Source organism: Coregonus clupeaformis, chromosome 25 (genome assembly GCF_020615455.1).
Source record: "Coregonus clupeaformis isolate EN_2021a chromosome 25, ASM2061545v1, whole genome shotgun sequence".
In the NCBI taxonomy this organism is placed as follows: domain Eukaryota; kingdom Metazoa; phylum Chordata; class Actinopteri; order Salmoniformes; family Salmonidae; genus Coregonus; species Coregonus clupeaformis.
The window spans coordinates 6,313,049-6,329,431 of NC_059216.1; the positions used below are offsets into that span (position 1 = coordinate 6,313,049).

Sequence of the window (16,383 nt, forward strand, 5' to 3'; positions counted from 1 at the left end):
TTACTAGGATACTAACCGAAGTTCCCTCTGGGGAAAAAATAAATAAATGTAAATAAAGTTATTATATTCTGTACTATTATTTTCTATTCTATTCTATTCTATAATATTAAGCAGGGGCACAACTTTCACTGGGGAATGTCCCAATTTTGAAATTGCGTTTTTGTCCCCCCCAGTTTTATCATTGGAATGTGATACAAATCCGATTGAAAAAAATTAAATAATAATAATATTATGTCCCCCGCACTTCTAAAACCAAAGTTGAGCCCCTGATATTAAGGACAGATAGTATACATTATTATTATGCTGTAATAACTTGCACCAGTAGCTGAACTATATGTAGTGGTCTGCAAAACAGAATATTACAGACTGTTTGTTTTTTTAGTGCATTTTGCCTAATGGCAAATTCACTTATGCATATACCAGCAGACCATGCCCTACCTACACTGTCACTCATTATGTAAAGGCTGGTTCCCTTTCTAGGATTTGTAGATGTTTCTCTCGTAGATGGTCTGTCGCACCAATCAAATACACCTTTGGTGACATGTAACCACTAACAGATAGCAGAGGGCGGGTTCTAAAGGCATTCCAGACTGCTCTTTGCGCATGTTTGCTTGGATTACCAATTGGTACCAGTGAAATTGAGAGAATCCTGTGGACATTCTCACTCACTGGGATTAGGTTGAATGAGTTGGCTATAAAGAGTTTGGTTTACATAATAGCTAGTAGCCTAATTCAGTTAGAACTGTGAGCGCTAACTGTCTCATATGTATTGTGAAAACGAAATACATCATTTAAAATAGCCTACATTCTCGCATAGTGGAATATTTTATTTTTCTAATTGGAAAAGTGTCAAGTGTCAATCGTTACGGAAAATTGCACAAACTAACAGCTACACTCATTATGTCAGTAGTAGGTATTGATGTGGGTTTCCAAAATTGTTACATAGCTGTTGCCAGAAGCGGCGGCATTGAAACCATTGCCAATGAATACAGCGACAGATGTACGCCGTAAGTATACCATTGAAATCAATATATAGAATGTGATTTGGTACACAATGTTTGCGACTGGGGATCCGCGCTGTAACCTACCCTACCCTGATGGCGTAGAGAAAAAAAAGGCTCCAACAATGGATGTTTCTTGTGTTATGATGAATATCTTACATTGGATGACATTACATTGGATTGTATTTTTTCTTCCATGTAAATGCATAGTTTATTTATAGGAATATTTTGGTTATTACAACGTTATAACGTCTACATTCTCAGAAGTCTTTTTTGCATATTCATTTACCTAATGACCTCTCTTAGTAATTGCAGCCGTCTACGTAGTGCTTGGAATGTGGCCTTTTTAGTTTAATCTTACACTTTTCTATCATATTCTGTGAGACATGATTTTTAAGGCATCGTCATAGCCTATACCGAAATTTGAACAAGTTGTTCAGAATAAGAATGTATTGTACTATATCTCATGTCATATAGTTGATATTTTTTTTGAATATCCCTGCATTACTCTATTTTTCAAATAAGATTTGTTGTGTTGTCTTTTTCTCTCAAAGCAGGCCCATGCGATGTCAGCAAACTGTATCGTTCATTTTATTTCTTGCGAGCATCATTTGAATTTGCTGGGACTTGACTGCTGTCATAAAATTCTTGCTCTCAGACTTAAGAGTACTGTATGACAAATTGCCATATGATCTGAAAAATTGAAACAAATATAAATATAGGCTATAGATGAGCTGCTTGTAGTGCCTACTGTATGTAGCCTATGTGAATGTAATGATCATTCACAAATGTTATTACATTGGAATAGGTGACTGTGAATACAGTCGTGGTCAAACGTTTTGAGAATGACACAAGTATTGGTCTTCACAAAGTTCACTGCTTCAGTGTTATGAGATATTTTTGTCAGATGTTACCATGGTATACTGAAGTATAATTACAAGCATTCCATAAGTGTCAAAGGCTTTTATTGACAATTACATTACGTTTATGCAAAGAGTCAATATTTGCAGTGTTGACCCTTCTTTTTCAAGACCTCTGCAATCCGCCCTGGCATGCTGTCAATTAACTTCTGGGCCACATCCTGACTGATGGCAGCCCATTCTTGCATAATTAATGCTTGGAGTTTGTCAGAATTTGTGGGGTTTTGTTTGTTGAGGATCGACCACAAGTTCTCAATGGGATTAAGGTCTGTGGAGTTTCCTGGCCATGGACCCAAAATTTCGATGTTTTGTTCCCCGAGCCACTTAGTTATCACTTTTGCCTTATGGCAAGGTGCTCCATCATGCTGGAAAAGGCATTGGTCGTTACCAAACTGTTCTTGGATGGTTGGGAGAAGTTGCTCTCGGAGGATGTGTTGGTACCATTCTTTATTCATGGCTGTGTTCTTAGGCAAAATTGTGAGTGAGCCCACTCCCTTGGCTGAGAAGCAACCCCACACATGAATGGTTTCTGGATGCTTTACTGTTGGCATGACACAGGACTGATGGTAGCGGTCACCTTGTCTTCTCCGGACAAGCTTTTTTCCGGATGCCCCAAACAATCGGAAAGGGGATTCATCAGAGAAAATTACTTTACCCCAGTCCTCAGCAGTCCAATCCCTGTACCTTTTGCAGAATATCAGTCTATCCCTGATGTTTTTCCTGGAGAGAAGTGGCTTCCTCAATGCCCTTCTTGACACCAGGCCATCCTCCAAAAGTCTTTGCCTCACTGTGCGTGCAGATGCACTCACACCTGCCTGCTGCCATTCTTGAGCAAGCTCTGCACTGGTGGTGCCCCGATCCCGCAGCTGAATCAACTATAGGAGACGGTCCTGGCGCTTGCTGGACTTTCTTGGGCTCCCTGACGCCTTCTTCACAACAATTGAACCTCTCTCCTTGAAGTTCTTGATGATCCGATAAATGGTTGATTTAGGTGCAATCTTACTAGCAGCAATATCCTTGCCTGTGAAGCCCTTTTTGTGCAAAGCAATGATGACGGCACGTGTTTCCTTGCAGGTAACCATGGTTAACAGAGGAAGAACAATGATTTCAAGCACCACCCTCCCTTTAAAGCTTCCCGTCTGTTATTCTAACTCAATCAGCATGACAGAGTGATCTCCATCCTTGTCCTCGTCAACACTCTCACCTGTGTTAACAAGAGAATCACTGACATGATGGCAGCTGGTCCTTTTGTGGCAGGGCTGAAATGCAGTGGAAATGTTTTTTGGGGATTAAGTTCATTTTCATGGCAATGAGGGACTTTGCAATTAATTGCAATTCATCTGATCACTCTTCATGACATTCTGGAGTATATGCAAATTGCCATCATCAAAACTGAGGCAGCAGACTTTGTGAAAATTAGTATTTGTCTCATTCACAACTCATTTTCCAAATAACTTAACATCTGACATCAGACCAACGGCAGGCATCTTTTCCTATGCATAGCCCACAATCACATTGCCAATTGGGAATAACCTCAGACATAACATTGCAGTGTACAGCTCTCTTAAAATGAATTTATGATGAGGAGAAGGAGGAGGGGGAAGATGGGGAGGTGGAGCAGTGAGAACTTCAATGCCAGTTGATGGAATTGAGACTTTCATTCAAGGAACCTGGATCACTCTGTGTCAGCAAGACAATGAGCTGATGGAGGAAGTGAGTCAGTTAAATGAGTTTAAAAAGTGATATTTTAATTGTGGATCTTCCTTACTTTTTGAAGGTGAACTGTTCTGTTTTACTGTCCTAATTTGTAGTTTCTTCATAGACTCCGTTGTGAAATTCACTTAATAATCTGCAGATTCTCAACCTCCGTTGTTCTAAACTGGCATTCTTCTTTCTATGTCAATCCACCTTGTAGCCTACTATTAACCATTAGGCCTATATTTTCTTTTTAATGTGTTTATTTGTTTTGGTTCCCCAGGGCTTGGGTGTCTCTGGCCTCCAAAAACCGAACCATTGGAAATGCAGCCAAGGGTCAAGTAAAATGATCAAATGAGAACAGTTTTTATAATGTAGTATTATTATTGTGAAAATGTAATTTTGCAGATCAATAGTTTTTTGGAAATGGTCAAATTGGTCAGCATCAAATCCTATGACTAAAAAAACAATTTATTTCAGATTATAACAAACTTCAAAAACACAGTCCATGGCTTCAAGAAGTTCCATGGCAGAGCGTTTGACGACCCATATGTCCAGGGGGAGAAACCCAAGTTGCCTTACAGCTTGCACAAGCTGGCCAGTGGCAACACTGGAATCAAGGTAACACCATTGTAGACTTTTCCACTGTGTTCCTTTTTCACTGCACTCCATTTTGAATGTGTTCCCTTTAGCTCCATCACCCCAAGCTCCATTGTCATTATGTAAATTACCATTGTTATTTTGCTCAATTGTTTGTATTTTCCAATGTGTTTGACCTCCAAACCATCTTTTTTAAACAGCACTGACACCAACCCTCCTCTGGTTTCATCTGGTTTTGATATTGTCTAAATAGTCTCAACTAAAACTGTGTCTCATTCATAGGTCCGTTACCTGGATGAGGACAAAGTGTTCACAATTGAGCAGGTAACAGCAATGTTGCTGACCAAGCTGAAGGAAACTTCTGAGAGTGCCCTGAAGAAGCCAGTTGTGGACTGTGTGATTTCTGTGAGTGACAACAATATATATACTGTAATACACTGCAAATGAAACGAGTCAACGTAATATCAATATGCTACACGTGAGTATACCATGAAATTAGCCATAGTAATTTTTTCATCCCATTTCAAGTTTATCATTTTCTAACAAGAGTTTTGTTTCACAAGGTCCCAAGTTTTTTCACCGATGCAGAGAGGAGCTCTGTGATGGACTCCACCCAAATTGCAGGGTTGAACTGTCTGCGTCTGATCAATGACACCACGGCAGGTCAGTGATTCCCACAGAGTCATTAAGGTCATATTCTGTGGTCCTCTGTAGCTCAGCTGGTAGAGCACGGCGCTTGTAACGCCAAGGTAGTGGGTTCGATCCCCGGGACCACCCATACACAAAAAAAAATGTATGCACGCATGACTGTAAGTCGCTTTGGATAAAAGCGTCTGCTAAATGGCATATTATTATTATTCTGTGATGGATATGACTATAGTACAGGAGGTTGGTGGCACCTTAATTGGGGAGGACAGGCTCGTGGTAATAGCATCAAATGATTTCCATGTGTTTGATGCCATTCTGTTCCCTCCGTTCCAGCCATTATTTTGAGCCGTCTTCCCCTCAGCAGCCTCCACTGGTCAACACACATATTTTATAGGCCTACTAAGAATATAATGGAATATAACAGAATGAAATACAACATGTATTTTTTATAGGTGATTTGAAGGAGTCAGGCGCAGGAGGGTAAATCACAGAATACAGAGTTTATTCCATAGCACAGAGTTACGCTGGATAGCGTCAAACAGTCCAGTGCGCAAAACAGGCGCACTGGAACAAAACAAGCACACAGGGAAAATATACCCCGGCAATACAAAATACACGTAGCTCAACCGAGCTACTCTCTCCTCACAATAAACAATCACCCACAAGGACAAGGGGGGCAGAGGGAACACTTGTAAATGTACTAATGAGGGGATTTGAACCAGGTGTGTGTAATAGACAAGAAAAAACAAATGGAATGATGAGATATGGAGCGGCAGTGGCTAGAAGGCCAGTGATGATTAACGCCGAAGCCTGCCCGAACAAGGAGAGGAGGCAGCTTCGGAGGAAGTTGTGACACCATGTGTTTGATGCCATTCCATTTGCTCCGTTCCAGCCATTATTATGAGCCGTCCTCCCCTCAGCAGCCTCCACTGGTCTATAGATTTATTGGTGGTAGTTGTCTAAATCCTTAATGTGTATTTAATTGTTTCACAAAAAATGTTTTATTTCTACCAACAACTTTAGTTGTTTAGGGAATATCATTATCCCAAAATAAGCTGGGGATCCCTAGAGACAGCTGTTTTCAAGTCTTTGTTTTCTCACCTGTAATCAGCAGGCACTGATATTCACAGAGTGTACTTGAAAAGGCCTATAAACTGCACAAACATCATTGTATAAAAAAATATATTTTTTTGCAGTGAAATGTGTTGTTTTACAGGGTTAACCGTAGTAGTACGGCGCCTCTGGAGCAAATTAGGGTTAAGTGCCTTGCTCAAGGGCACATTGCCAAATTTTCCACCTTGACGGGTCGGGTATTCAAACCAGCGACCTTTCGATTACTGGCCGAACGCTCTAACCGCTAGGCAACCTATTATGTTATATTAGGTTTAGGGGACCAAAATGACTTGATAACACATACATTACTTCTAGTCATTTCCATCCACTAAGATGCTCTTATTCATAATATAATAATAATAATGCAGTGCTGTAGGGTTATTCATTAGAGCAGGGGTCCCCAATTACATTCAGTCGTGGGCCGATTTTTACACTGCAAATTGACTGCAAGAATCCCAAAAAGATATAGTAATAATTTCAAACCTTGTTTACATTGGGATACGATCACATATAATAATAATAATAATAATAATAATAATAATAATAAAATGAAAACATTTTGTTTGTATAGCGCTTTTCAGTACGGTGTTCTCAAAGCTCTACATAGGCAAAACATTATAATAATGATAGTAAAATAAAATTCAATAAAAACATCATACATTTAGAATCAAGGCAGGAAAAGCAATAGTAGGCTAGGTGCTAAAATTACTTTGCAGATTAGGACTATAAAATAGACAGTCTGTAGAAATGTGTTTCAAGACCCGTTTGAAAAGTTCAGATTGAGATGGTCAGGGAGAGCATTCCATAGAGGAGGGGCAAGGGAGTAGAAGGCTCAGTCCCCCATAGTACGAAGACGTGTCTTGCGGACTCTAAGTAGTATGCCTCTATTTATGCATGGGAATACTTGGGAAAAGATTTCCTCAATTAAAATCACTTTGCGCTCATTTCCTGGTGATTGTACAATCTTTTATGTCCAATATTGTTTTGTTTTTTTACTAAGTTTGCCGCCTATTGAGGAACCCTGCATTAGAGTGTCTGTCTCATATTGTTGTTTCTAAATGGCAGTGGCCCTGGCCTATGGGATCTACAAGCAGGACCTGCCCACCCCAGAGGAGAAGCCACGCAATGTGGTGTTCGTGGACCTGGGACATTCATCATTCCAGGTCTCCATATCAGCCTTCAACAAAGGCAAACTCAAGGTGGGTTCTTCTTCCTAAAGAAGCAGAAGCAGTCTATCACTATCTATCACTATTTATCACCTGTCTTTTTCTTTATCTCGCCCATACAGTATTTTACCCCTAATTGTTTGGTCAATTAACCAGGTACTGGCCACAGCTTTTGACCCCTACCTGGGTGGGCGTAACTTTGATGAGGTACTTGTGGAGCACTTCTGCAAGGAGTTCAAGGCAAGGTACAAGCTGAATGTGAGGGAGAACCCCAGGGCTATTCTGCGGCTGTCTCAGGAATGTGAGAAACTGAAGAAGTTGATGAGCGCCAACTGCTCTGACCTTCCCATTAACATTGAGTGCTTCATGAATGACATTGATGTGACAGGCAAGATGAACAGGTACACATATGGATTTGTGACTCCTTCGTTTAACTTCCTATAGAGATTTATATGCAATAATAATCATTCCACTTTCCCCCTTCTTTTTCATTATCAGAGTCCAGTTTGAAGAACTGTGTGCCCCATTCTTGATAAGAGTAGAGGCGCCATTGAAAGCAGTTATGGAACAATCAAGTATGTCATTTTTATCAAATCTAATTTGATTTAGTTGATGAACATTCAGTGATAGAGACAGTACATTTTCATTCAATGGTAAAACTGAAAATGTATTATTTGACCCTCTGTGTGTGTGTTTTGTGTCAGAGCTGAGCCGGGATGAGATCTATGCAGTGGAGGTGGTAGGAGGAGCCACCAGGATCCCTTCCATTAAAGAGAGAATCTCTAAGTTCTTTGGCAAAGATGTCAGCACCACACTCAACGCAGATGAGGCTGTGGCACGGGGCTGCGCTCTTCAGGTACTCACTCACCTCTTACAGTGATTGAAACTTCAGCCATCAATTTTATATGCAGCTGATGAACAATTTGCTGGAATATTCAGTGTGTAACAAAGTGATTGTGTGTTTGTCCTTGTTTGGGAGTGTGTTTGTTTATGTATGTGTGTAGTGTGCAATTCTGTCCCCAGCATTTAAGGTGCGTGAATTCTCCATTACTGATGTGGTTCCCTTTCCCATAACCCTACGCTGGAAGTCCCCCACAGAAGATGGAGTCGGGTAAGGGCACATACTCAGCTGGCTCTATAGAAATAAACATTAATTTGTGGGTACTGTGTTGTTTGTAATAAGATGAGCAGACATTACAACACAGTGATTGCCTTGACCTCATCCAACACCACTGTCTGTTCTACAGAGAATGTGAGGTGTACAGTAAGAACCATGCAGCGCCCTTCTCCAAAGTCATCACCTTCCACAAGAAGGAGCCCTTTGATTTGGAAGCATTCTACAGCCTCCCACAGGAGCTGCCTTACCCGGACATCAGGATAGGTACACCTGCTTATTCAACTAAGCCCTCTGCAGTTCATAGAGATCTTCTTTAATCTTTGATGTACCTGTTCAAGGAATTGGAAGGCGGTCTCACTGAACGTAAAATATTTAGCTGTAACACCCTGATGGCACTTAGCTATTCTGCCTTGAGATCCCCTTACAAGACAGCTACTATACAGTGGCTTGCAAAAGTATTCACCCCCCTTGGCATTTTTCCTATTTTGTTGCCTTACAACCTGGAATTAAAATGGATTTTTTGGGGGTTTGTATCATTTGATTTACACAACATGCCTACCAATTTGAAGATGCAAAATAATTTTTTGTATGTTTAGGGTCATTATCCTGCTGGAAGGTGAACCTCCGTCCCAGTCTTAAATCTCTGGAAGACTGAAACAGGTTTCCCTCAAGAATTTCCCTGTATTTTGTGGCATCCATCATTCCTTCAATTCTGACCAGTTTCCCAGTCCCTGCCGATGAAAAACATCCCCACCGCATGATGCTGCCACCACCATGCTTCACTGTGGGGATGGTGTTCTTGGGTGATGAGAGGTGTTGAGTTTGCGCCAGACATAGCGTTTTCCTTGATGGCCAAAAAGCTCAATTTTAGTCTCATCTGACCAGAGTACCTTCTTCCATATGTTTGGGGAGTCTCCCACATGCCTTTTGGCGAACACCAAACGTGTTTGCTTATTTTTTTCTTTAAGCAATGGCTTTTTTTCTGGCCACTCTTCTGTAAAGCCCAGCTCTGTGGAGTGTACGGCTTAAAGTGGTCCTATGGACAGATACTCCAATCTCCGCTGTGGAGCTTTGCAGCTCCTTCAGTGTTATCTTTGGTCTCTTTGTTGCCTCTGATTAATGCCCTCCTTGCCTGGTCCGTGAATTTTGGTGGGCGACCCTCTCTTGGCAGGTTTGTTGTGGTGCCATATTCTTTCCATTTTTTAATAATGGATTTAATGGTGCTCCGTGGGATGTTCAAAGTTTCGGATATTGTTTTACAACCCAACCCTGATCTGTACTTCTCCACAACTTTTTCCCTGACCTGTTTGGAGAGCTCCTTGCTCTTCATGGTGCCGCTTGCTTGGTGGTGCCCCTTGCTTAGGGGTGTTGCAGACTCTGGGGCCTTTCAGAATAGGTGTATATATACTGAGATCATGTGACAGATCATGTGACACTTAGATTGCACACAGGTGGACTTTATTCAACTAATTATGTGACTTCTGAAGGTAATTGGTTGCACCAGATCTTATTTAGGGGCTTCATAGCAAAGGGGGTGAATACTTATGCACGCACCACTTTTCCGTAATTTTTTTATTAGAATTTTTCATTTCACTTCACCAATTTGGACTATATTGTGTATGTCCATTACATGGAATCCAAATAAAAATCAATTTAAATTACAGGTTGTAATGCAACAAAATAGAAAAAACGCCAAGGGGGATGAATACTTTTGCAAGGCACTGTCTGTCCTGTGGTTGGCCATCTGCAATTGTTTCTTTTCTTTTTTGGGGTCTTTTTTTTGGGGGCGGGGTAGATCAGCTTTAATATTTCAGATAGATTGTAACTTCCATCAATGTAATTGTCTGCATCACTTCCAATCCCTCATATGTTTTTTTTCTCGCAAATATATAAATATATATACAGTGGGGAGAACAAGTATTTGATACACTGCCGATTTTGCAGGTTTTCCTACTTACAAAGCATGTAGAGTTCTGTAATCTTTATCATAGGTACACTTCAACTGTGAGAGACGGAATCTAAAACAAAAATCCAGAAAATCACATTGTATGATTTTTAGGTAATTAATTTGCATTTTATTGCATGATATAAGTATTTGATCACCTACCAACCAGTAAGAATTCCGGCTCTCACAGACCTGTTAGTTTTTCTTTAAGAAGCCCTCCTGTTCTCCACTCATTATCTGTACTAACTGCACCTGTTTGAACTCGTTACCTGTATAAAAGACACCTGTCCACACACTCAATCAAACAGACTCCAACCTCTCCACAATGGCCAAGACCAGAGAGCTGTGTAAGGACATCAGGGATAAAATTGTAGACCTGCACAAGGCTGGGATGGGCTACAGGACAACAGGCAAGCAGCTTGGTGAGAAGGCAACAACTGTTGGTGCAATTATTAGAAAATGGAAGAAGTTCAAGATGACGGTCAATCAGCCTCGGTCTGGGGCTCCATGCAAGATCTCACCTCGTGGGGCATCAATGATCATGAGGAAGGTGAGGGATCAGCCCAGAACTACACGGCAGGACCTGGTCAATGACCTGAAGAGAGCTGGGACCACAGTCTCAAATAAAACCATTAGTAACACACTACGCCATCATGGATTAAAATCCTGCAGCGCACGCAAGGTCCCCCTGCTCAAGCCAGCGCATGTCCAGGCCCGTCTGAAGTTTGCCAATGACCATCTGAATGATCCAGAGGAGGAATGGGAGAAGGTCATGTGGTCTGATGAGACAAAAATATAGCTTTTTGGTCTAAACTCCACTCGCCGTGTTTGGAGGAAGAAGAAGGATGAGTACAACCCCAAGAACACCATCCCAACCGTGAAGCATGGAGGTGGAAACATCATTCTTTGGGGATGCTTTTCTGCAAAGGGGACAGGACGAATGCACCGTATTGAGGGGAGGATGGATGGGGCCATGTATCGCGAGATCTTGGCCAACAACCTCCTTCCCTCAGTAAGAGCATTGAAGATGGGTCGTGGCTGGGTCTTCCAGCATGACAACGACCCGAAACACACAGCCAGGGCAACTAAGGAGTGGCTCCGTAAGAAGCATCTCAAGGTCCTGGAGTGGCCTAGCCAGTCTCCAGACCTGAACCCAATAGAACATATTTGGAGGGAGCTGAAAGTCCGTATTGCCCAGCGACAGCCCCGAAACCTGAAGGAACTGGAGAAGGTCTGTATGGAGGAGTGGGCCAAAATCCCTTCTGCAGTGTGTGCAAACCTGGTCAAGACCTACAGGAAACGTATGATCTCTGTAATTGCAAACAAAGGTTTCTGTACCAAATATTGAGTTCTGCTTTTCTGATGTATCAAATACTTATGTCATGCAATAAAATGCAAATTAATTACTTAAAAATCATACAATGTGATTTTCTGGATTTTTGTTTTAGATTCCGTCTCTCACAGTTGAAGTGTACCTATGATAACAATTACAGACCTCTACATGCTTTGTAAGTAGGAATACCTGCAAAATCGGCAGTGTATCAAATACTTGTTCTCCCCACTGTATATATATATATATATATATATATATATATCCTGGTCCCTTTGCAGAAAAAACAGCCCCAAAGCATGATGTTTCCACCCCCATGCTTCACAGTAGGTATGGTGTTCTTTGGATGCAACTCAGCATTCTTTGTCCTCCAAACACGACGAGTTGAGTTTTTACCAAAAAATTATATTTTGGTTTCATCTGACATTCTCCCAATCCTCTTCTGGATCATCCAAATGCACTCTAGCAAACTTCAGACGGGCCTGGACATGTACTGGCTTAAGCAGGGGGACACGTCTTGTACTGCAGGATTTGAGTCCCTGGCAGCGTAGTGTGTTACTGATGGTAGGCTTTGTTACTTTGGTCCCAGCTCTCTGCAGGTCATTCACTAGGTCCCCCTATGTGGTTCTGGGATTTTTGCTCACCGTTCTTGTGATCATTTTGACCCCACAGGGTGAGATCTTGCGTGGAACCCCAGATCGAGGGAGATTATCAGTGGTCTTGTATGTCTTCCATTTCCTAATAATTGCTCCCACAGTTGATTTCTTCAAACCAAGCTGCTTACCTATTGCAGATTCAGTCTTCCCAGCCTGGTGCAGGTCTACAATTTTGTTTCTGGTGTCCTTTGACAGCTCTTTGGTCTTGGCCATAGTGGAGTTTGGAGTGTGACTGTTTGAGGTTGTGAACAGGTGTCTTTTATACTGATAACAAGTTCAAACAGGTGCCATTAATACAGGTAACGAGTGGAGGACAGAGGAGCCTCTTAAAGAAGAAGTTACAGGTCTGTGAGAGCCAGAAATCTTGCTTGTTTGTAGGTGACCAAATACTTATTTTCCACCATAATTTGCAAATAAATTCATTAAAAATCCTACAATGTGATTTTCTGGAATTTTTTTTCTCATTTTGTCTGTCATAGTTGACGTGTACCTATGATGAAAATTACAGGCCTCTCTCATCTTTTTAAGTGGAAGAACTTGCACAATTGGTGGCTGACTAAATACTTTTTTTCCCCACTGTATATATATATATATATATATATATATATATATATATATATACATACACAGTTGAAGTCGGAAGTTTACACACATCTTAGCCAAATACATTTAAACTCAGTTTTTCACAATTCCTGACATTTAATCCTAGTAAAGATTCCCTGTCTTAGGTCAGTTAGGATCACCACTTTATTTTAAGAATGTGAAATGTCAGAATAATAGTAGAGAGAATGATTTATTTTAGCTTTTATTTCATTCATCACATTCCCAGTGGGTCAGAAGTTTACATACACTCAATTAGTATTTGGTAGCATTGCCTTTAAATTGTTTAACTTGGGTCAAACATTCCACAAGCTTCCCACAATTAGTTGGGTGAATTTTGGCCCATTCCTTCTGACAGAGCTGGTGTATCTGAGTCAGGTTTGTAGGCCTCCTTGCTCGCACACGCTTTTTCAGTTCTGCCCACAAATGTTCTATAGGATTGAGGTCAGGGCTTTGTGATGGCCACTCCAATACCTTGACTTTGTTATCCTTAAGCCATTTTGCCACAACTTTGGAAGTATGCTTGGGGTCATTGTCCATTTGGAAGACCCATTTGCGACCAAGCTTTAACTTCCTGACTGATGTCTTGAGATGTTGCTTCAATATATCCACATAATTTTCCTTCCTCATGATGCCATCTATTTTGTGAAGTGCACCAGTCCCTCCTGCAGCAAAGCACCCCCACAGCATGATGCTGCCACCCCTGTGCTTCACGGTTGGGATGGTGTTCTTCGGCTTGCAAGCCACCCCCTTTTTCCTTCAAACATAACGATGGTCATTATGGCCAAACAGTTCTATTTTTGTTTCATCAGACCAGAGGACATTTCTCCAAAACGTACAATCTTTGTCCCCATGTGCAGTTGCAAACCGTAGTCTGGCTTTTTTATGGCGGTTTTGGAGCAGTGGCTTCTTCCTTGCTGACCGGCCTTTCAGGTTATGTCGATATAGGACTCGTTTTACTGTGGATATATATACTTTTGTACCTGTTTCCTCCAGCATCTTCACAAGGTCCTTTGCTGTAGTTCTGGGATTGATTTGCACTTTTCGCACCAAAGCACGTTCATCTCCTTCCTGAGCGGTATGACGGCTGCGTGGTAACATGGTGTTTATACTTGCGTACTATTGTTTGTACAGATGAACGTGGTACCTTCAGGTGTTTGGAAATTGCTCCCAAGGATGAACCAGACGTGGAGGTCTACAATATCTTTTCTGAGGTCTTGGCTGAGTTCTTTTGATTTTCCCATGATGTCAAGCAAAGAGGCACTGAGTTTGAAGGTAGGGCTTGAAATACATCCACAGGTACACCTCCAATTGACTCAAATGATGTAAATTAGCCTATCAGAAGATTCTAAAGCCATTACATCATTTTCTGGAATTTTCCAAGCATTCAACTTAGTGTATGTAAACTTTTGACCCACTGGAATTGTGATACAGTGAATTATAAGTGAAATAATTTGTCTGTAAACAATTGTTGGAAAAATGACTTGTGTCATGCACAAAGTAGATGTCCTAACCGACTTGCCAAAACTATAGTTTGTTAACAAGACATTTGAGGAGTGGTTGAAAAACGAGTTTTAATGACTCCAACCTAAGTGTATGTAAACTTCTGACTTCAACTGTACATATATATATATATATTTTTTTAAAATTATTTCACCATTATTTAACCAGGTAAGCCAGTTGAGAACAAGTTCTCATTTACAACTGCGACCTGGCCAAGATAAAGCAAAGCAGTGCGAAAAAAACCAACAACAACACAGAGTTACATATGGAATAAACAAAATGTACAGTCAATAACACAATAGAAAATCTATATACAGTGTGTGCAAATGTAGTAAGTTATGGAGGTAAGGCAATAAATAGGCCATAGGCTTTGTTGCGAAATAGGAAGCCTATTCTAGATTTAACTTTGGATTGGAGATGCTTAATGTGAGTCTGGAAGGAGAGTTTACAGTCTAACCAGACACCTAGGTATTTGTAGTTGTCCACATATTCTAAGTCAGAGCCGCCGAGAGTAGTGATTCTAGTCAGGCAGGCGGGTGCAAGCAGCGTTCGATTGAAGAGCATGCATTTAGTTTTACTAGCGTTTAAGAGCAGTTGGAGGCCACGGAAGGAGTGTTGTATGGAATTGAAGCTTGTTTGGAGGTTTGTTAACACAGTGTCCAATGAAGGGCCAGATGTGTACAAAACGGTGTTGTCTGCGTAGAGGTGGATCTGAGAGTCACCAGCAGCAAGAGCGACATCATTGATATACACAGAGAATAGAGTCGGCCTGAGAATTGAACCCTGTGGCACCCCCGTAGAGACTGCCAGAGGTCCAGACAACAGGAAGCGTTGGGTAAAGATGAAAGAGATAGCATCACTGGAGGCATCGATTGAGCCGGTCTCCGTGTGTGTGGGGGGTGGGACAAAGGATCTATCTGAGACAGGTTGAGCAGGACTGGGGGCTCTACATTGAAAAAGTACAGTTCAAAATAACCGAAACAGCTATAGACAAGGCATATTGACATGGGAGATAGGCATAAAGCAGTCACAGGTGTTATTCGAGAGAGCTAAGACAACAGCTGGTAATGGCAACGAAAGTTTGAGCTGAGGCTAAACAGATCAACAGGATGGGGTAACGTATAAAGGAACAGTCCAGCAGGCATCAGCTGTGTAGCTGAGTGATCATAAGGTCCAGTGAACAGCAATAAGTAAGTCCGGGAGCAGTTCAGTGGCTGCTACGCTACAGGCGAGCTGGAGGCACGGCTGTTGATTGCGTGTGCTAGCGGGCCGGGGCTAGCAGATGGATCTTCGTGGTCGTCGCAACGGGAAGCCTGTTAAAACCACATCAGATGATTACATCGGCAGACCAGTGGTGATGGATCAGCGGGGCTCCGTGTCAACACTAGGAGGTCCCGTCCGGTTGACAGAGAGGTAGATAGCCGGGAGATGGGCCTGGCTCGAGGCTAGCTCAAGGCTAACTGGGGTTAGCTTCAGGACAGTGGTGATTAGCCAACAACGACAACAGCCATTTGGTTGCAGCTAGCTAGTTGCGATGATCCGGTGTTAAGGTCCAGTGATTCAGTGATTCCGGCAGAAAATCTGATATTCTCTGGCTCGATACCGCGATGTGCAGACTGTGCAGACTGGCCGATAATTGTCCAGGCTAGAGCTGGCTGGTAGGTAGTGCAGGCCATGGCCACGTTTCAGCCAGAGGTTCTGGATAAAAATGTATGAAGAAATAATAGAATCCGTTCCACATTGGGTGAGGTGGGTTGCAGGAAAGTATATTTAGTTAAAGGATGGAAAGTGAGATTGAGAAAACAAAAAACAGGCTATTTACATGAGGACACTACAGAAAACACGACCACACTGCTATGCCATCTTGGAACATATATCTATATATATATATATATACATACATATATACACATACACATATACACATACATACACAAACATACACACACATACAGTGGGGAGAACAAGTATTTGATACACTGCCGATTTTGCAGGTTTTCCTACTTACAAAGCATGTAGTGGTCTGTAATTTTTATCATAGGTACACTTCAACTGTGAGAGACGGAATCTAAAACAAAAATCCAGAAAA

General features: G+C 41.6%; 1 protein-coding gene across 3 annotated transcripts in view; it reads left to right on the top strand.

The window, feature by feature from the left end:
• Positions 1 to 640: 640 nt before the first annotated feature.
• The window catches only part of LOC121539331 (heat shock 70 kDa protein 4L), a 28,784-nt gene continuing 13,041 nt past the window's right edge, over positions 641 to 16,383 (top strand). The window contains exons 1-11 of one of the 3 annotated variants that reach the window (XM_041847739.1): positions 641 to 1,007; positions 3,900 to 3,957; positions 4,097 to 4,237; positions 4,499 to 4,621; positions 4,780 to 4,879; positions 7,043 to 7,176; positions 7,300 to 7,544; positions 7,642 to 7,718; positions 7,848 to 7,999; positions 8,148 to 8,254; positions 8,391 to 8,524. In XM_041847739.1, the coding sequence (XP_041703673.1) occupies positions 901 to 1,007; positions 3,900 to 3,957; positions 4,097 to 4,237; positions 4,499 to 4,621; positions 4,780 to 4,879; positions 7,043 to 7,176; positions 7,300 to 7,544; positions 7,642 to 7,718; positions 7,848 to 7,999; positions 8,148 to 8,254; positions 8,391 to 8,524 (1,378 nt within the window). In that variant the 5' untranslated portion in view covers positions 641 to 900. Of the gene's footprint in view, positions 1,008 to 3,277; positions 3,635 to 3,899; positions 4,238 to 4,498; positions 4,622 to 4,670; positions 4,695 to 4,779; positions 4,880 to 7,042; positions 7,177 to 7,299; positions 7,545 to 7,641; positions 7,719 to 7,847; positions 8,000 to 8,147; positions 8,255 to 8,390; positions 8,525 to 16,383 lie in introns of those variants that run through there. The other 2 variants (XM_041847740.1, XM_041847741.1) reach the window with 2 other exon arrangements.